The sequence below is a fragment of the Protopterus annectens genome, chromosome 13.part0 (assembly GCF_019279795.1).
Source record: "Protopterus annectens isolate FY-2018-M chromosome 13.part0, PAN1.0, whole genome shotgun sequence".
In the NCBI taxonomy this organism is placed as follows: Eukaryota; Metazoa; Chordata; order Ceratodontiformes; family Protopteridae; genus Protopterus; species Protopterus annectens.
This window is the reverse complement of record NC_056747.1, coordinates 769,816,657-769,839,013: the sequence shown is the minus strand read 5'-3', so window position 1 is coordinate 769,839,013 and position 22,357 is coordinate 769,816,657. Positions and strand designations below refer to the sequence as shown.

The window sequence follows — 22,357 nt, the reverse complement described above, 5'->3', positions numbered from 1 at the left end:
CAGTGATAATTCTCCCATATGTGTAACTTACCATATCTAATTATCTCATTCACCACTTTAATGTCACATCCATTCTTCTTGGTTTGTCTTAGGTTACAATTAAAATCACCTACTAATATACTATTCATATTTACACCCACATAATTCAAAAAATTTAAACATCATTTCTCTGTCTTTTCTTATAACATATGCATATATAGCTATGATTCTGTAAACATTATTTCTCCATCTAATATCCAGTACAGTTATACATCCTATTACAATAATGTTCATATCTAATATTTTAATATCATCTTGACATAATAAACATATGCCAGAGCATGTTTCTTTACCTATATTCCAATTGATTGGTCCATTCCATAACCTTTGTTTGAATCTTTTCATTTTCTGTTAAAAGTCTAATATCCTCTAATATTATTACATTGATATTCAACTTTATACACCATTCCAATATACCTATCTTTTTTAATGTTTCACATGCTATTAACATTCATTGCTAACATTTTCATTTTTTTATAATTAAGTTATTATAGTATCTTTCTCATCCTTTGCCTTTCTCACTTTCTTTTGTGAATGTATCTTTAATTTTCCTTTTTCTTTCTTTTACTCTTTTTCCTATATAGTTTTTCTTCCCTCTATTTGCCAGTTTACATATTTTTCCACACTTGTCTCACTATTATCCTTATCTTTATTTTTTGTTCTGCATTGTCTTCTACCTTGTCATTTAATTCATGTTGTATTATTTTTTCTTCTATTATCATTTCTTCATGTTCTGTTTGTTGTATAACCTCTTTTTTTAGCCATTTTGGCATCATTTTCATATTCTAACCATGCATGACCAGTATTATATAATTTTATATACTTTAAATCACATTTGATTGCTTTGTTTCCTGTCTTACCACATATAAAACATTTTATTTTATTACAATCACTCATCAAATGATCATCTTTACCACAGAAGCAACACATTCTTGGTTGACTATTATACTTTATATAACCCCTGTTACCATTCACATTTATTACACTTGGAATGTAAATTACATTATCATTTATCATTTTTAAAATGACACCACATTCCCAACCCCCAATCCATAGACCTCTTTCATCATAAACCTTTGTTGTATCAACAACATCTTTACATACAGTTAATAAATGCTGCTTCAGCTCACTGGCTTCAATTACAGTCCTGAATTGCACCATTAATCTTTTTTGTTTGTCTAAAGAAAGCTTGAATAACATATTCAGACCATATACTCTTGCTTTTTTGTTGTTTATATCTTCTGAAGAAATTTTCCATTGCCTGTCCAGTTTCAAATATTGTATCACAAAAAGTCTCTTTATTAATTAGAATAAATGCTCTTACCTCTTTGGATGTCACTCATAATGGTGCAATTACTGAGTCCCAAACCTCATACCTGTTCAGTCCTTGCTCCATTTTGTTGCTTGTATGTACAGTAAACTTCTTCCTAATTTTTTTTAGTTGTTCTTTTCTTTCTTCTCCTTGCCTTACAGTTTGTGCATATATATTTTCTGACTCATTTTGCTTTTCTCCTTTGGCCTCTCCCTCAATCTTCTCCATTATCTCACTCCAAGAAATCATTGTTTCATTTTCTGGTTCACTTTGGTTAATCATGTTGACCAAATAGTCATCCCAACACCCTCCAGACTGAAGGGTTGTAATAATGCATACATCCTGCTGCTCTGTTTTACCCTAGAATAACCTGTTTTGAAACAAATCCTCCAGATCAGGCCCCACTATCTCTGGTGCATCAACCTACTCCTTTCTCTCCTTTTCCTCTGATATGGACTTGTACTCCACCATTGCAACATTAACTTTTGCAGCGATTCTGTCAACTCCATATTCTTTTCAACAGCAACTGCAACATTAGAGCTATCAGCACACTGGTTTACATCTTCCATGGCTCTACTATCTCTCTGGGCAACCTTTGCACCTGGAATCGAGACAGGAGCCAGATGTGACACCTTCAATTTCTTCCCCCTATGCTGAAGAGTAGTTTTTTTATTTGTATACATATGTACAATTCATATTTTTATATATTTACAATATTTACATATTTTAACATCATTCAATGTATCAATATTTCAATTTTAAGTATTTTCACCCACTCTTTTGCCTACAACCATAACCACATTTTTTCAGTATTTTTGTCAATGTCCATTTTCCACTGTATCTGATTTCATTAAGTCTTTCATTCCATATAGTTTAAGAACAAAGAATAATGCTCACTACACTCTGTTCGCCTGATAATAAACAAGACTTATAAAATACAACAAAAAACCAGGCTAAAATAGTGGGAAGTATACTTGCTGTGTTCAATTCAAGTCAGTCACAAAAGGTAACCAAATGTTCCACAAAAAGAAACGAAGCTGTAACCTACAAACCGCTTTACTTTGCGAACTCTTAATCCAATAAAAAAGAGTCAAAATCACCATAGAGTGTTCATTCGAACCTACTCATCCACTGGGCAATAGCTTGTAGAAAAAACACGCAGCCAGCATGTAAAAATAAATCCAAGCGTCCAGTAGAAACCACGTTTATTAAAATAATTAGAACACAGGGCTAGCGCTTTCAACGAATCTTCATCAGGCCTACTGGACGCTTGGATTTATTTTTACATGCTGGCTGCGTGTTTTTTCTACAAGCTATTGCCCAGTGGATGAGTAGGTTCGAATGAACACTCTATGGTGATTTTGACTCTTTTTTATTGGATTAAGAGTTCGCAAAGTAAAGAGGTTTGTAGGTTACAGCTTTGTTTCTTTTTGTGGAACATTTGGTTACCTTTTGTGACTGACTTGAATTGAACACAGCAAGTATACTTTCCACTATTTTAGCCTGTTTTTTTGTTGTATTTCATTCCATATAGACCATGTTACATGAAATATGATTCTGTCAATTTTCTTAGCTTCATTCTGGGATCTTGTCCCATAAAAGCCATAATCTATCATGTCTAGGTTTAACATTTCGAAATATAAATAACTTTTAGTCAAATCATGTTTACATACTTCTTTCCACAGTTTTTGAATACTCTCACATTTAAAAAGAAAACATGTTCTGTAGTTTCCAATTCTTTACATTTATTACACATTCTATCCTGTTTTCCCTTGTATGGCATATTTGCCCCCCCTGGTAACTTCCCTAAGAACAACCACCAATTCTGTGAAATCATTATTATTCTCATTATTCCTTTTAGTACTTTATATATACTTAAAGATGCTGCATGCACAATCAGATTTATCAGCCCCAATCCTCCTTGTTCATCTTTCATATATAAAATTCCTCTCTTTACCAGGTTCAGTCTTGACCCCCCAATAAATGAAAAAAATTGTCTGCATGATTTCTTTTTCATATTTCATTGACGTCATATAAACATTTGCAATATAAGCTATTTGCCTATTATTATGGTGTTTATTAAATGTGTTTTCTTTTTGTATGAAAACCTATATGTCTTTTTAATGTAATCATGTCTTTGTTTCCTTTACTAACTTTATCACATTGTTCATGTCTGTATTCTCTCCTTCTACATACTATTCCTAAAATATCTATACTCTTTTCATTATATTCCAGACCCCCTATAATACCTTCATAGGCATATCCTTTACTTTTCTCTTTATTTATGCTTAAACCAATTTTCTTCAACAGTGTACTCAATTTTTCATTAGTTTTTATTTCCATCCAGACTTTATTTTTCACTATTACTACAATATCATCAGTGTAAGTATACATTATTGATAACTGTATCTCGTCTATCATTTTATATACTCCCTTACCTGACATTTTATTCATTTCCATTACTACTATGTTCATGATTATAGCAAGGATCATACTGCTTGCAGGACATCCTTGTTTTATACCATACTCTATTTTCAAATCTTCTCCATTTCAACCATTTATGTTAAATTTCATATTATTCATTTTGCATATTGATGTAATTACTTATAATATTTTTCACTTATGTTGTATGCTTGTAAAATTCCCCATAATGCTTTAAACTGAATATTATCATATGCCTTACTGACATCACCTATCATAATTTTTGTTTCCACTTTTTTATTAATAATATCGTCAGTTACTTCCTTTATTATCAACAATAGGTCTTGACTCCCCTTTTTTCCCAAATTCTGATCGTATAATCTTTCTATTTTACATTGTAGTCTTTTAGTTACTGTTCTCAGGAAAATTTTATAATCTGTGTTATTCAGTGCAATTGGTCTCTAATTTTTTTTTATTTCATCATTATCTCCTTTCTTTAATATAAATTTTGTCATACCTGTGCAAATTTCTTTATACTTAATTCCTCTTTCTAGCCACTCATTCATTACTTCTATAAACACCATTTTTTGCCAGTCAAACATTTCTTTATATGGGTCTATGTTAAATAAATGAATGCTTAAAATGTCGAGTACAACATAGTCAAACACTTTTAAGTCAATGTTTATTTAACCGATCGCTCAGAATGTCGGAAACCACAATCTCAAAAAGTTTTGTTTGGCCACCTATCCCTCCCAAGTGCTACAGGACACTAAACCAACTAACAGCAGGTACATACATATCATAACAAAAATAAAAGGGAAAACATATCGTAACATTGCAAGCAGGGGGCAAGCCCCCCTGCTCCCCACACCCCCCTACTTAAATATACCAACTTTATAAACCCCTTTATACATACTATATTCAATTTCATCCTGTAGCTGAAGTAACATTAATATCTTTCAAGATCTTATTCAAATAATTTATATCTTTCAAGATCTCATTCAACTAATTTATATTTATTTTTCTCTCTAAATATTCATTAACTTCCTTATTTAATTTTTACCATTATATATTTGTTCTTTGTTAACTTCTTTTTACTATATAAATATAATACATATTTTTTAATTATTTCATATATTTCTCCTCGTTTTCAACTTGTTTTCTTCTTTATTTTTTAATTATCTTATTATCTTTCCTTCTTTTACTATCTTACATAAGTATGGTGCTACTTCTTTTTTCCTTATAAACAATATTTTGCTTATATAACAATTTGTTTCCTTATCTTGATTTCTTCTAATAATTCTTCATCTTTTTCATAAAATTATTTTTTCTTCTCTATCATGTCTTCAAATAGTTTTGACTTAATATTTTATATTCCATTTTTTTCTTTTTTACTTTACTTTTCTATACATTCTAAAATACTTTTTTGTATTTCTTTTTGAATTGAATCCACCATATTTTCCAATTTTTGTAAAAATCTCTCATACCATCATTGTTGCCATAATTATGTAATTTCTTTTCTTTCACCTGAATCTCTTTTTCATTTACTCTTTTTATGCCTTTTCCTATTTTAATATATGCTTCGTTTTCATGAATTCTTATCCAAATTGACATATGATCAGATAACCCATTATACTTAATTCCTTTTTGTGTAATTTTTAGGCCTTATGATATCAAAAAAAATAATCAATTTCTGTCTTAATTTCATTTCTTTTGTAAGTCTGATGTTTATTATTTTTATTTCTCAAATTACAATTAAAAGTCACCTGTCATTATATCCATGTTAACAGACACAATTAGGTATACTTCTAAACATTATTTCTCTTTCTTTTTTTGCTACATATGCATATAAAGCTGTTAGTCTATATACATATTTTTTCCATTTTATATCTTCTACTGTTAATGGGCCCAGATCTACAATTGTAATATCTGATAGTTTTATATTTTCTTGGCATAGTATACATGTACCTGAACATCTTTGCCTATATTCCAAATAACAGTACCATTCCAAAGTGTTGCTCGTTTGCACCCTTTCATCTGTTAGCATTCTAATGTCTTCCAGAACTATTTCTTGAGCATCTACTGCAGCACATCATTATAAAATATGAATTCTTCTCTTAATATTCTTCATACTGTTCACATTCAATATTTTCAGCTTTATAGGACAGTTATTAGAATAATCTTCTTATCCCTTATGCTTCTTATTCTCTCTTACCATTATATTTTTAAATTGTATTTTTCTCCCCCAATGCCCTTTCCTATTGATTTTTTATTGTTTTTTACTATATGCCACTCTGACTCTTCTTCACTTGTTTCATCTGTCTTTCTTTTTTTCTGTTTGTCTTTCCATTTAAATTTAAATACCATCTCTATGTTTTCCCTTGTTGTGTTGTGTGTTCCTGTATAGCATTCTTTTCTAACTCTTTTTCTTGTATAATTTCATTTTCATTTCCATTTTCATTTACTTTTTTCATTTTCTTTTATTTCTACCTCACATTCTAACCATAAATGTCCTGTATTGCAACATTTCTTACATTTCACTTTACATTTTTTTGCATTATGACCTGTCTGACCACATAAATAGCATCTTTATTGTCACATTCATTAATTAAATGATTACTTTTTCCACAAAAATAACAAGTCTTTGGTTGTCCTCTATATCTCACAAAGTCATTATTGCCATGCACATTAATAATACTAGGTATGTGCACCACATTGTCATTTTCAATTTTTAAAATAATTCCATATTCCCACCTCCATTCTATAATCCTCTTTCATCACAGATTTTAGTAGTGTCCACCAAGTCTTTACGTATTGTCAACAAATAGTCTCAGTTCTTTTACTCCCCCTACAGTTCAAAAATGAACCAATTTAAAAAAAAAAAGTCACAAAACGTTTCTTTGTTAATTAAAATGAAAGCTCTTACCTCTTCAGCATTTACTCCCAGAGGTGCAATAACATTGTCCCATACCTCATATCTGTCCAGGCCTTTTTCTTTTTTACTGCTCACCCACACAATATATTTTTTCTTTACTTCCTTCATGTCTGTCTTCTCTTTAGCTCCTTCTTCCACCATTTGAGCATAGGACTTTTTTCTGGAATCTTCTCTCATTCTTTTTCCTTCTCTTTTTCTCCATCTTCTATTTTTTTCCATAATGTCAATCCAGGATATAGCAGTTCCACTTTCTGTCTCACTCTGGTTAATTATCTCCATCAGATACTCATTCTACAACCCTACAGACTGGAGGGTTGAAATAACACATTTTTCTGCCATTTCTGCTGTTCCAAACAGGTTTTCTGGAAATTTTCTTCTGAATCCATTTCCACTTCTGCATTTAACTCCATCTGCTTCCCAAGCTCCTCACCATCAGCAGAAAACATTTTCTCTGCTCCCACATTGACTGAAAACATTTCTGGTAGCGATTCTAACATTTTCTTCATTTTCAATGCATTTAACTTCTAAATTGCCTTGGCTCTCAGCAGCCAAGTTTTTTCCCTGTTCCTCCTGGCTGCTTCGTCACCTGGACAGGAAACAGGAAGTCAGGATGTGTAACACCCAATCTGCAAAGAGTAGGGGAAGTTCTCTGATGTCCCTGGCCACATTTCTCCCTAGTAGTATAAATACCACCTTGGGCCTCCCCAGAAAAGAGCTACTAACCTGGTCAAAAAAGGATAAATAAATTGAATTTCCTGATTTTCTTGACTAGACACCTTAAGCTATATAAATCTTTCTCTCTCTCTCTCTCTCTCTCTTTCTATATATATATATATATATATTTTTTTTTGTGGAAAAGAAGGACATTTGACAATTTCACATTCAGTGCAAGTCAACAGTTGGCATTGACAAGTGGTTGTATATGGAATGGAGGTTAAAACAATTGCTTTGACCATAATGCCTACAGCAAGAACTTTATGTAAAATAATACACGTACTCAATATAGCAATTTCATGCCAGTGAATGGCACATAGTACAGGATTAATATTTTTATGAATAGTGGCAGTGCATAAAGTAGCAACTTTCTATATATGGATAGGAACACCCATAACAACTACTGTGAATGTCAAAACTCTGACAGGCTTGCATATGTAATCATCTGCATTTTGTGTGTGTGTGTGTGTGTGTGTGTGTGTGTGTGTGTGCACGCACCAGGGAATTAGGCCAATAGATTACATGATTTCTGCATAAAAGCAGTCAACACTGTGAAAGTCAGCTGTCAGAACCAGGTTGTTGGAATGGGGAAAACCTTAATTTCCTTTAAGCACTGTATTGTGTACAAGGTACTACCTACACTGATCTGCTAGTTTTTCAGTGACTAGATACATGATTGCTGTTGCTGTTCACATGATAACTTTCTACTAACTCTGGAAGTCTATTCTTTCCCATAAAATTAACTTGTGACTATATGTTTGATTAAAAACATCAGGCATGATAACTGATGGGATGAACTAAAATATAGGAAGTTGGTTTTCAGGAAGTAAAACATTAAAATGCATGAGCCTTATTAATACATATGGAGACATTACTGGATTGCACGTGCTGTACTCACATAGAATTCAGAATAAGGTTTAAAGACAAGATTGAAGGTTTTCAAGCAGCATAGCCAGCCATCTGGCCGTGTGATAGTTTTAGTTAAGTACATTTTTAAGCAAGTTATAACCTTGAGTCATACCTCTCAACCTCTTAGAGCAAGAAATATTGACAAAGCCATCAATAAAAGTGTGGCAAAGGCCCAAAAATAGGGACAAATTTTAAATATTGCTCTTACAAACTTAGAACATTGATAGAATAACAGGTTTGCATTAGCATGAATTTTCTGAAAGGTATAAAGTCTGAAACTCAAATATATGTCATTATTTTCTGACTTCAGTCTTTAATGATTTACCACTAATTTGCCAGAAAACCACAATTTTAGGAAAAATGGACCAAAAATATTAGGCCAAAATATGGACTTTCTGCAAAAATCTGTACAGTTGAGAGGTATGTATTGAGTGTATTATTCAATGTTCATTAACAGCCTATTTCTGTGTGTGTGCATTTACCAGTTTCTACTGTTGTTATATTAATGTAGTTGCAATTCACCTTGCCACACCTTGTCACAGTGTAGTTTTGGTTACTTTTCCATAACAGCAGTAAAATTGATATGTTTTATTATGTTTTAAAAAAGCATGACGTAACATTTTTATTTTACTTTTAAAGTTGAAAATACATGTTTTCTCAAGGACATGGGCAATTGATACAGAAAACAATAATAAAGACTTCAATTCAGTAACTTTTCAGATTACATTAAGAAAATAAATAAAGCGACTAAAATGCAGCAAAAATATTTGAGAGTTAATTGATTTAAAATGGCAGACTGAATCAGTAAAAGAGACAAGCATGTAAAATAAAATAAAAAAAATGTTCTTGGATAGACTTAGCCTACCACTGTCTGAAAGCAACTGTGATACACACAACGTAGAGCCACAGTGAAAGAAATGGGTAGCTTGTTCAACAATTACATCACTGCCCTCACCACAGCCAGTGAAAGTGAGGCTAAGAGCATTGTTCTAACATAAAGCAGGGCTAATGTTTACCATTTATAAAAGATTGAGGTACAGCCAGAAGATAAATTTGATATTAGCTACACTTTCACCCATGGAATAATGTGCAGATTAATTTATTTATTGTCTGATACCTGCTTTATTTTGTTCAGGGTCATGGGGAGCCAAAGTCTATCCCAATACGCATGAGATGTAAAGTAAAGAACCAGTCATGGATGGGATTCCAGTCTTTTGCAAAATGTGCAGATAGACAGGCAGACATACAGACAAAGACACTCACATGCACTCACATGCACACACACACACACACACACACACACACACACACACACACACACACACACACACACACACACACACACACACACACACACACACACACGTGATTTTAAATATCACTGAGTCAAATAATTTATATGTTTTTGGGATATGGAAGGAAACTGGAGCCCCATGAGTGATGTAACAAGTGGCAATAAAAGATTTTATCTCCCTGTGGAAGGTGGAAGCTGAAGGGCAAAGATAGCAATTTATTTTTATTTAATTAATTAATTTATTTAACATTTGTTAACCATGAAAGTCCAACTTGGAATGAAGCCAATTTTCAGCAGAGGCCTGGGGAGAAATGCTCCAGATCCATGTCTTTGTAATGTGGGAGGAAACTGGAGTATCCAAAGGAAGCTCACACGAATGCAGGGAGGACATACAGACTCTACATAGAAGGCACCCCAGCCAGGAATCGAACTGGAGAACCTCTTGTTGTGAGGCGACAATGCTATCGCTGCACCACTGTGCCGTCCGTTTTGTCTGTTTTATTTCCACCTGCATGATAGAAATGTGTAAATAATTTTTCTATTTTGTGAAGTGTGTTACATATAACTGCATATGTAAGGTGGAAAACATTTACTCAGGCTAAGATAAACCCAAATTACTGAAATCTATTTCTGAAGCATTTAAAAGCAGGCATATTTGAATATTATATGGGCATTTATCTTTTAATTTCTCCCTTTCCAGAGACACACACACACACGCACTCACACACACGCACACGCACACACACACATACACATACACACATTCACACGCATGAGCGCGCACACACACACACACACACACACACACACACACACACACACACACACACACACACACACACACACACACACACACACACTCCTCTTCTTGTTTGATTCCCTCTGTCATGTACAATGATAGAATCCTCAGGCATATGGATGAAATATTTTTATGAATTAATCCAAGAAAATTATTATATGTGTTGATGTCTTAAAGTAAACAGTGACCCATTTTAGAAGTACAGTAAGACTTTTGTGGGATCTGCAGTCAGTGGCTAAATTACTCTGTATTACAAACCTTTACCATGCACCAGATATGGCTAATGCATCCCTCCCCCATGTCTTATTACTTGAATGGCAGCTGCAAGGCATGACCTAGGCTACCCAAACAAGTAGATGGAGAGAAAGATAAAAACAAAAGTGGCTCAAATGAGAACAAGAGAAGGAAAAAAAAGGAGTGAGCCTAACAGGCAGGATGAATGGATCATGTGGTTAAAATCATTAATCACTGAAAGATTATGATTATGATAGAGGAGAGTATTACCAGAAGAAACATGGTGTGGTGGATAAAAGAGGAGAGACAGGGAGGAAAGTCTGTCAGGAGGAAACTTAACAGACCTAAAGGCAGAACAGAAAGAGTAACAATATAGATGGAGTAGAACAGAGTGGTAGTAAACAAGACTCTAACAATAACTGAAGGATCTGTAGACTATAACCACACACAATAGAAGTTAATGGGAGAACAGATTACTTTGGATGAGGAGGGGAGGGAAGGGTCAAAATTGGATAGAAGGTATGTAAAGGAGCTGAAAAAATGAATAAGGGGGTGCTTATGGGTATTTGACAGAGAAGTGGCAAGTGGATTGGTGGGAAATCAATTTTTAATATACTCGGGACAGAAGTTACACTGGTGCTGGTTTTAGTCTATATGAAAGCAAAGAAGAAGGGAACTTGGTAGGAATAGGGAACTTGATTTGTGATATGTGCCTTTGCTACTGCTCATCAAACATGTTCCCTTAACCAACATCCAAGATATTGCATACATCCTCTCAATGAATATTGATAAGTGCATGTGATAAAACTAATTATCTGAGCTGGTATAGATATTTTTATTGCAGTTTTGCCTGCATCATCAAGGATCTGTTACCTTTCTGGTCATGTCATCAATCAATATAACACAGCCACATTCACAAGGGAAAAAATACAATGTCACATACTACATAAACACAATACACATATACAACTCCAGATAAACAACAGTACTCACCTAAAACAAACTTAAAGTGCTTAAATCTTTGCTATCAAAATGAAAATAAATAAACAAATAAATAAACTTATAAAACAGAAGAAAAAGATAAAAGACAAACAGTTATTGGCCAATTGGTCAACAATATTACACACAGTATTTCATTCCCTAAGATAATTAAAACATTAAATAAGGAAAGGGTACCTCCTAATGCTAAAGTACAGCTATCAGTAACAAGTAAAAACAGTATTCAAAATGAAACGCTGTACAACAATGGCCAATGAAGTAAGGTTCTCTTGGAGAATAGGTAGTGTGGTTAAATGATATAAAACTTAAAAGTGCAACATATATAGCAAAAAACTTGCACTTACAAGATATGCATGCTGTGAATGCAGTTATACCACAGCGAAATGATGGCTCCAAAGTATCCAGCCTTATGATGGCTTCAAAGTATCCAATCTTTTTGGTCTGATATACAAAGTATCCACACTGAAGATGTAGTAGCTGCTATGTGACTGTGATGAACTGTGATAACAGCTTAACCAGTCTAACAGATCAAATAAAAGCTTCTAGTTTTAATGGCAGTTAAAATCCTTTTATTGTAGGAAAAGTTCTTCATGTCAAGTTAAAATCTTGATATAGAATAAAACAGTCCCTATATATTCCAAACAATAAGCACTTTCGGTATCTTCTTCAGATCATAGAGACTGGGACTGGAAGTTCCTTTTTATAGTGCTTGCTTCCTTTACTGTTAAGACAATCATTCAATCATCACACTGTCAATCAGCTGTTTAAATGCACCAATCCTCTTTTCTCTCAGCTGGGGGTGTTCCATTTCCTATACCTTTTGCTTTTGAGGGGTGTGACCAGTCAGGAATTATTAAGCCAGACACACCTCCATGTTAGCTGATAGTTGGTCTTCTAGCATTTAGTATAGGTTTCAGTGGAATGATGTTATTCAAGCCTTTCCTTATTCCACTATATACATTCTCTATCACCTTATAAGTGAAAGAATGATCGACATTTCTTTCAGCATGTATTGCTAAAGCATTATGTGGATCTTTATTGGTAATGTCTCTTTGATGTCTCAAAATGTGATTTTTAAACATCTGATTAGTTTTTCCTACATAGAATGCAGGGCATAGTTTACAGGTAGCCATGTACACCACATTGGGGGTTATACAAGTGGCTTTGACATTAAAGGTGTATTTCTTCTTTGTCCTTGGATGTTCAAATTCGTTATTACAGTCAATCAGTGGGCATGCTGTGCAGTGGCCACACTTGAATGTGCCTTTATGTCCAACGATTTTATGTTTGCTGAACCCATCCTTTGTGCAAAGTAACCTCTTTAAATTTTTCTTATTCTTGTAGCCAAAGCATGGTGTTTCACCAATAATGTCTTTTAGCTTGGCATCCTGGGTGAGGATTGATCAAAACTGCCTTATTATGGATTTAACTTGTGTGTTGTCTGTGCTGTAAGTTAACATCACTCTGGTGGTTCTGTGTTCTGTCTTGTTTTTCTTTGGGATAACTCCTTGAACATTCACATCTTTTTCATTATAGCCTCTCCTTATTAGGTTTTGTTGTAGAAACATAATTTCCTTTTCTCTTGTCTCATCTTTGCTACATCTTTTATGTATTCTTTGTGTTTCATTTCATATAATATTTTTAGTGACATGTTTAGGATGCATGCTGCTTTTCAACAAGTAATGATTTTTCCATGTATTTTTTCAGTGTAATTCGGTTTCTAGCATGTTTTCGTTAAGAATAACATTCACATCCAAAAATGCAACTTGATTATGAGAGTGTTCTGCTGTAAAGCTTAAAAAAGTAGTAGTCCTATTTAGATATTGATGGAATGATTCAAATTGTGGCACGGTTCCTTCCATAAAATAAAAAAATCATCCACAAATCGACCATAAAATTTGATGCATTCATACCATGGATTATTTGAGTTCAATACATGCTCCAATTCCCAGCCTACAAGCACAAGATTTGAGTAGCTGTTCGCACAAGGGGTGCCCATAGCTACCCCCCCCCCATTTTTGCCAATAGATTGATGTACCATACACAAAATAATTATTTTCCAGTATTAAATCTAATAAAGCACAAATCCTACTGGTTTCATTAACAGTTTTTTTTTGTGGCTTAAGATCTTTCTTACAGCTTCTACGCCTGCTTCGTTGGGAATGGAAGTGAATAAACTATTCACATCCAGGGTGATCACAAGTAGGTGGTCATAATCCGTAATGTTGTTCATGGTCTGATTTATCTTGCTTAAGAAGTCATCAGTATCCTGCAGAACTGTATCAAAATATTTTAAAATAGTTCTCAATTCTTTCTCCACAAATAGTGACATTGTTTCTGTCACCCACCCTTGTCCTGCTACTATAGGCCATAGTGGGGGGTTATGAAGGTCCTTATGAATCTTAGGAAGTCCATTAATACTCGGAACAGTGTGTTTTGTGATGTTCAAAAAATTGTAAAGGTCCAGATCTACTTGGCCTTCAGTCAACATATCCTGAAGTAAGGAAGACACTTTTTGTATAGTTCGATTTAACTGGATTGGTGTAACTCTATGGTATGTCTTTTCATCTTGTAACATGGTGGTCATTTTATTCTTATACCAATTAGTATCCATAACCATTATAGTACCTCCTTTGTCTGCTGGTTTGATTACCACATTCTCATTTTGTTGTAAGTTGCATAGGGCTTGTCTTTCTTCATACGTAATGTTTCTATAATGTTTAGTATGCATGTCCATTCTTAATTTCTCCACTGCATTATTACACAGCCACATGAATAGTTCCACAGCAGGATGGGCTACAGGTACAAATGTACTTTTTCCTTAAGGTCCTAACTTGTTCTGTGTTTGTGCCATAAATATTTCTTAATGTCACATTACATCCAAAATGCTTTATGTCTATAACAAATTCATTAAGATCGGATCTTAAAGAAAAAAATCGCTGTTTCACAAAAAAAAAAAAAAAAAAAAAAAAAGGACTTAAAACAGTATTTACTGTGGGGGTCTTTGCCCCCCCCCCCACCCCCTTACTTAAATATACCAACTCCGAGATCTCACCACAGTGGAGGTAATGGCAAACTCCTGAAACTGGCCCAGCGATTTTTTTCCCTAGGAAAATTTGCTGTCCCGAATGTTCAGCATTTTCAGCGTTTGCTGAAGTAGGGCTGATGAATCAGCATTCACTTTTTGAAGTGTTCGCTGATTCAGTATACACCCTATATATATATATATATATATATATATATATATATATATATGTGTGTGTGTGTGTGTGTGTGTGTGTGTGTGTGTGTGTGTGTATCTGTGTGTGTGTGTTTCAAAATTTGAATTTCTTATGGCCAAGACCATAAGATCAAAGTTTTAAAACTTTGAAACTTTGGGAAAAAATAAAAAGATTTTTTTACGTACCCCCCCACACCTCTGCTAATTAAATATACCAATTCTGAGATTTCACTACAGTGAGGAAAATAGTAAATTTCCCATTTTGCTCTGTACGGCGATCTCCATTTAAACAGTTCAAAGTTTGAAAGCTTTGATCTTATGGTCTCGACCATAAGAAATTTGAAGTTTTGAAACTTCAATTTTTAAAAGTAAACCCGTATATATATATATATATATATATATATATATATATATATATATATATATATATATATATATATATATATATATATATACACACACACATATATATCTATATATATATATATATATATATATATATATATATATATATATATATATATATATCTATGGGTCTACTTTGTAATTTCGAAGTACTGAAATCTCGAAATTCAGTATTTTGAACCTACAGAGACGCAGACTCACATTTTCAAAACCGGCAAAAGCATGAAATTCAAAATATCGAAGCACGGATATTTTGAATTTCTGCTTCCGGTGGTACAGTGTATGGATGTTTGGATTTAAGTTTGGTAAGTTTGTGTGTGTAAGTATGTTGGTTAGGGGTTTAGTGTGTGTGTGTGTTGTGACCATTATGTGTGTATTTGAGGGACTGTAAGATGTGTGTCTGTGAGTTCCGTTTGTGTTTCTGTTTGTGTGATCCTGGAATTAGAATATATAAGTAGGGTGTGTGTGAAAGGCGCAGCCCCCCACATGTGGGGTGCAGGGGGGGTTTGGATTTGTGGTTTCAAAATACTGAATTTTGAGATTTCAGTATTTTGAAATTACAAAGTGGACCCATATATATATATATATATATATATATATATATATATATATATATGTATGTATATATATATATATATATATATATATATATATATATATATATATATATATATATATATACACACACACACACACACAGATAGAAGCTAGCTTGGTAAGCAAACATCTTCTGAAACTTTCAGCTACACAAGGGGCACTAAAGGAATGGCCAACTGAAGTTTGAAGCAGGTAATACAAGTACTGTATGCATGTATATGTGTGTGTGTGTGTGTGTGTGTGTGTGTGTGTGTGTGTGTGTGTGTGTGTGTGGGCAAACATACACTCATGATGAAACTGAATTGAAAATATCCCTTTTCCCCCTCTTGTAAAGGTTGTGTTTCTATTCGTCTCTGTACTTTAGAGCAAAATGTGTGTTACATCAAAGTGTACCTTTGGTCATTTTCAGAGTTATCAGTTGTTATCATTTCTTGGTGGCTTGGTTATTATAAGCTGTTGACTCTACAAATTAGTATATGCAGCTTAGTCAAGAAGTAGCATATTATCCGAGGCATTGATTAATAATGGTAATGTTACATCCTGCTACTCCCAACAATCAAAGCAGTGGACCAAAGCAAGACTTTCTTCCTTTGGTGATGTGGCAATTGCAGCCACTATGGGCAGCTAGATGCTGGAATTCAGATTACTATCTCATATTGTTTTAAATTTATAGACACCAAATCCACAGCTGGTGCACCTTAAGTATATGCTAAATGCCCAAATTAGCTCAGAAGGAAATCCTGGAACAGGAAAGTATTAGTCAAAGATACATTTTGTATGCCTTGTGGTCGAAAAGGGTCCAGTGCCAGTCCTGTAACCCATTTAACAAATGTCAAATTAATTAATTACCTAATTAAAATGGAACATCAGAATGTTCCCAGCTTTATGTAATATGGGCAGGAAACTGGACACAGCTCAGTTAAATATTAATGCCTCATTACCCCAGATAAATGCATAACTCATCAGACATCACCTTTTAGTAGTGGCCTCTTGTCAATTAGGGTGTATTTGCAGGTTTGGGAGTGGAGCCAAACCTGATCATTTCTGCACATTGCTATAGTCTTATTTACAAGTAAATTCACAAGATCTGTTACAGAGGTGACGTGCTGCAACTTTTCCAGAAATAACCAATCCTGAACCAGTAATGTTGTGGCTCTGATGCCCCCCTTCACCACAAAAATGAATGTTCCTACTCATCTTGGCAATTGTACCATCACTGTATTTGTTTATCTTGCAAATATTCATTCTAATAATGAAACACCCTACTTACGTTATTTTGGGCTGGTCCACCATGTTCAAAATCTGTTTTTACAACAAAGCTGAAACAAGCAAAATGAATAGTTAGTTAGTTAGTTGGTTAGTTAGTTAGTTAGTCAGTTGAAGTATAAGCTAAAGTACTTGAAAATTTGCAAAAACATGTAGCCTGAAAGTTCATTATGAATACTTAGTCATACATCACAATGTATCTTGTTAAGTTTAAACACCATTGTCTCTGATAGCATATCATTCTATGAACTCTGTGCTCTTGTCCCAGGTCTTGATGGATTTGACTGTCACTGGTGGATAACAGAAACGGATACAGCCAGCAATATGGGCAACTGCTCCAGAGGGCAATGGGCACAAATGGAAGCATGTGGCACTGACAGTGAAATATAACCACATCTGGGGCAATAGTTTTCTTAAGACAAAGCTAATTTAAAATTCACAAAAACAAAACTCATGCAATGAAGGGTAAAACAATAGTGTATTTAGGTAGAGACACACACACACACACACACACACACACACACACACACACACACACACACACACACACACACACACACACACACGACACATGCACACATGCACACACATCATTTGTGAACATTGTAGAATTAACAATCTAGTTATCTAATTCACACGAGTACATTTTCAGCAGGTGCCCACATTCTGTGGTGTATGCAATCAAAGTAAGACATGCTTTTTTAGAGCTTACTATTTGCTTGTTCTCCTGGGTAAGAAGAGAGTATTTTGCAGCTGTGGTACCTGCAAGCATCTGAAAGGGGTAATAGGACATTTGCCAAAAAATGATTTTAGAAAAAAATGTATAAGGACTTGTAAAGAAAATTAATTCAGCTGGCATGTGAGTTATAGAAACTCAGCAGGGGCTGAAGATGAAGAAAGTCCTGTAATGTCTATTATAGGAAAATGGATAATTCTGTGATATGGTGATATGGTGAAGGGATGGGCAATTTCTGTGACCATAAAAGGACCAATTTGCATTGATTATTGGATGACTGAGTATCAGACAAGTTTTAATTCTGAATATTTTGTATGAAAATGACCTCAAATGCACATACACTCAAAAGAAAACTGAAAACAGGAACAGTAGATCAAAAAATAAGGAGAAGTCAACAATTATCACAAGTTTCAAATTTGTTCTTCTCATGTAACATAAAATCTGTCAAGGCAATTTGTCTTAATCCATTTGGTACATGCTTATACTATATAACTGCACATGATGACAGGTTAACCTTCACCTTACAATTTCTGACAGGAAGTCAACAAATTAACAGGAAGATCCTCCCCAAATTAATTATCCAGTCTGGGATACATACCCTACCCATCTGGTAATCTTATACCTTCAGACTTCCTCAGAGAATTCTCAAGCCTTCTCATATCCTCACCTAGACACAATGCAGCCACACAATAAACACAGACTAACCCTCTGATTTCATTCTACCTTTTCACTTCTCAAAAATTATCTTTAAGCAAATTCCAATCATACTTAAACAGTTCTGTATGGATTCCCCATCTGGATCTGACAATATCTGCCCTTGGTTCTTTCACTACTGCAGAAATGTCATCATTAATGCACTGAAGCACATTTATAACCTGTATCTCATCACTAATACTGTGCCAAATATTTGGAAATCATCTTTTGTCAGATCAATACCAAAAGAAACCAGGCCTTCTTCTTGTAGTCACTTCCTCCCCATCTCCATCCAACTTACCTTTGGTAAAATTCTTGAAAGAAATCATATGTAATCAACTTACCACTTAGCTACAAAAATACCAGCTACACTCCATCAAACAGCATGCATTCTGTGATAGTAGGAACACAGTAACTGCTCTATGGACCCTGACTGATAACATCTGAACTAAATGGATAAAGGAGATGTTAATGGAGCTCTGTCCATTGGCTTAACCCATGCATTTGACATGGTCAACCATCTAGTTCTATTTCTCCATCTGCAAGCCATTGGAATCAGCCTTGATGCCACTGCATGGCTCCAAGACTTTGTATCCAAGCTTTCAGTCCAGGTAAAGATAGGACCTACTTTTTCCAACATTTTCATCATTCACTCTGGAGTCCCAGAGATGTTCATTCTAGCACCTCTTATATCCGCAATCTTTATCACTTGACCTGCCCCACTTACCACTACTTTTTTATGTAAACGATATATCCATCTGTAGGTCTGGTCTTTTACATCACACAATTGAAACTCAACTTCAGAAGGACATCCTTCATCTACAGCACTGGCTGAACTCTAATAAACTACTGCATTATGCCAAAAAGATCCATTTTCATGCTATTTGTCACCCATAAAAGATTATCTAAATTTTCCCAGTCCTTTAATATCCTTAACTGTGGTGACAATCCCATTGAAACCAGCACCCTTTTAGATATTTGGGGATCTGGCTAGACCAATCACTAAACTTCCATGAGCGCATAGAAATGTATAGAACCAAGAAGAACAGTTGACCCTTCTGGACCAACAAAACATCTCATTTCCTCTCACATCCAGCAATGGGCTGCAATAGGAAAAGGCATCCTTCTTTTGCCCAGCTTGGTTATGGTTCATAGCCTCTGTCAAAAACACAACCACCTTTCTGATCCTCTCCAATAAAATATGATGATTCATACCCAAGTCGCCATGGAATGAATACCACAGCCTTACTCTTTCAAAGGGTAAGTGTCTTCCAGTACAGGCCAGGTCAAATCTTCTTCTTCTTAACTCCTTACTGTTCAAAATACTCAAACCTGACACCCCTTATCCTCTGTCTTCTAAATGTTTTACCGCCACTCAAACGTATAACCTAAGAAGCCAATCCAGATCTGGTCCCTGCCTACAAACCCTTCTATCTAGCTGCCCTCTACTAGCCTTTGTCTCTCTGTACTGACCCAAAACCTGACCTAACTGATCACACAAAGTACTCCCCACTGTTCAAACAATATTTACAAATATAGTTTGAATACAACTGTCCATCTAAAGGACATGTCATATAAATTGATATCCTCAACTGGTAGTATCTTTACCTCCCATATACGTGATCCACCTGAGTAACTCACTCATCCTAAACAGTAATTCAGCTTATCACATCATTACCGCTCTAAACCCAGAACATACATAGTCTAATCTCCTGTTTCATCCTACTAATCTCTATTAACCTTCGTAACCTAGAAACTACTTCCCCTTTCTCCATCACTTCTACTACTGCTTTGACTGCATTCTCTCTTTTCTATTCCAGTTATGTAACTGTAAATATATCTGGTTTGTTAGACTGTCTGTGTTCACTCATGAATGTAAACCATTGTTATTTGTATACTGTATATTGTTTTGTTACATTATGATGCAATTGGGCTCAGCCTGTAATCGGTCAGTGTTTGATCAGTGTTCTACTCATGTAAAAAATATTAAATAAATAAATCATACTTTATTGCACTGTATTTTTAAATAGTTTTAGTTAATGTTTTAATCTTTTAAACAATATAATGTTAATTAAAAATATTAAGGCTAGTACCTGAATTCAGCAGGTTATAATGATTTTTAGGGGCTACCTATTTTTATAAACTAGGTTTACTGTGACAAAAATGTTCAGAGACTACATAATCTGCTACAAATACTCTAAAACAGACTGATACTGTGCAAGCTGGCTTCAATGAGCTGCGCTGCAAATATTTAGTTTTTACTATTTTACCCTACTTCACGTATTTTTGCTATGGTTACAATTAAATTCAAATTATGGCATCTCAGTTGTCATAACTGATTACGAATTCAAGGGATACACTGTATACCTGAAACAGGCATACACAGGCAAACACTGTATGTACCAAGGAACAGTCAAAAAAATGCACTGGGGGTATAGAGATGGTGATGTTGGTGCAGTCTTGGTGGTGAGTATATAAACAAGTATTGCAATTTAAGAAACATTTATGTTAAGAACATCTGGAATGGATGCAGATTAATGTGTTTGGGGAGAGCAGACGGGGTGAATCACAAATGACAAAACAGAGTTGACTGAAAAACTTTATTGCAACATATATACCTTAAAAACTTTTTGCAAGGGGAAACAACCCCCACTTGCACCGCCTTGGGGAAGCTTTTGCCCCCCATTCCCTTATTACTTAAATATACCAACTCCATGGTCATATAACAGTTGAGACAGGAGAAAAACACACAGTAAATAACTGCATCTATACAATTTTATTCAGTCAAATGTGGTTTCAGTCAAATTTGTTGAGTAAATTGGGATTCAGCAAAATGTGATTCTTTCAAACAACTTCCACCATATATGAATATAAATAAATATATATATTTATATGGTTTCACTTGAAACCGTCGAATTACCAGTTCGTCGAGCCTGACATCATCGAGACGAAAACATCGCAAACTGACATCAATGAAAAGTTAATTCATCGAGTTGCATACCGTCGAAAACGAGGGCTCAAACATGACAAACTGCAAATAATGCCACACACAACAATGCCAGTATCAAAACATCGAAATATGCGATGGCAGTAACACAGAACACCCTGTCAACACCCTGTGTAGTGACAAAACAGTAAACATGTGCACATATAACTATCTTCACCCGTATTTGCACTCTTGCCACCATAACAATTCCATACTTCACGTGTATTCCACCAAATATAATTAAACATAATGTAGAACATGATAATGAAGACAAAAGCAGCACATAAAATCAACATAATGACTCCAATACCACACCGATTCTTCAGTATAAACTATTTACAATTGTTTGAGATCAAAGCTTGAGTACCTATTATTCCAGGGCAAAATGTTGTGTTCTCCACCATGTTGGTTAGCTAAGATCTGTGTTTTTAAAGTAACAACAGCGTTTAAATGTGTCACTATAGCGGGAATTTCAAAAGTACTGGGAAATACAACAATATAACCAGTTCTGTACTCTACACTTGACGGTTTGCAACTCGATGAATTAACTTTTCGTTGATGTCAGTTTGTGATGTTTTCGTCTCAATGATGTCAGGCTCGACGAACTGGTAATTCGACGGTTTCAAGTGAAACCATATATATATATATATATATATATATATATATATGTATGTATATATATATATATATATATATATATATATATATATATATATATATGTATATATATATATATATATATATATATATGCATATATATATATATGTGTGTGTGTGTGTATGTATAAGACGCTGTAC

The 22,357-nt window shown here is 34.3% G+C and overlaps 1 protein-coding gene across 1 annotated transcript in view; it reads right to left on the bottom strand.

Moving 5' to 3' along the window:
• The window catches only part of TMIGD1 (transmembrane and immunoglobulin domain containing 1), a 131,147-nt gene that overhangs the window by 13,995 nt on the left and 94,795 nt on the right, over positions 1–22,357 (bottom strand). Inside the window, exon 5 of the mRNA XM_044055435.1 lies at positions 17,149–17,197. Within this exon, the coding sequence (XP_043911370.1) occupies positions 17,174–17,197 (24 nt within the window). The 3' untranslated portion in view covers positions 17,149–17,173. The remainder of the gene's footprint in view (positions 1–17,148; positions 17,198–22,357) is intronic.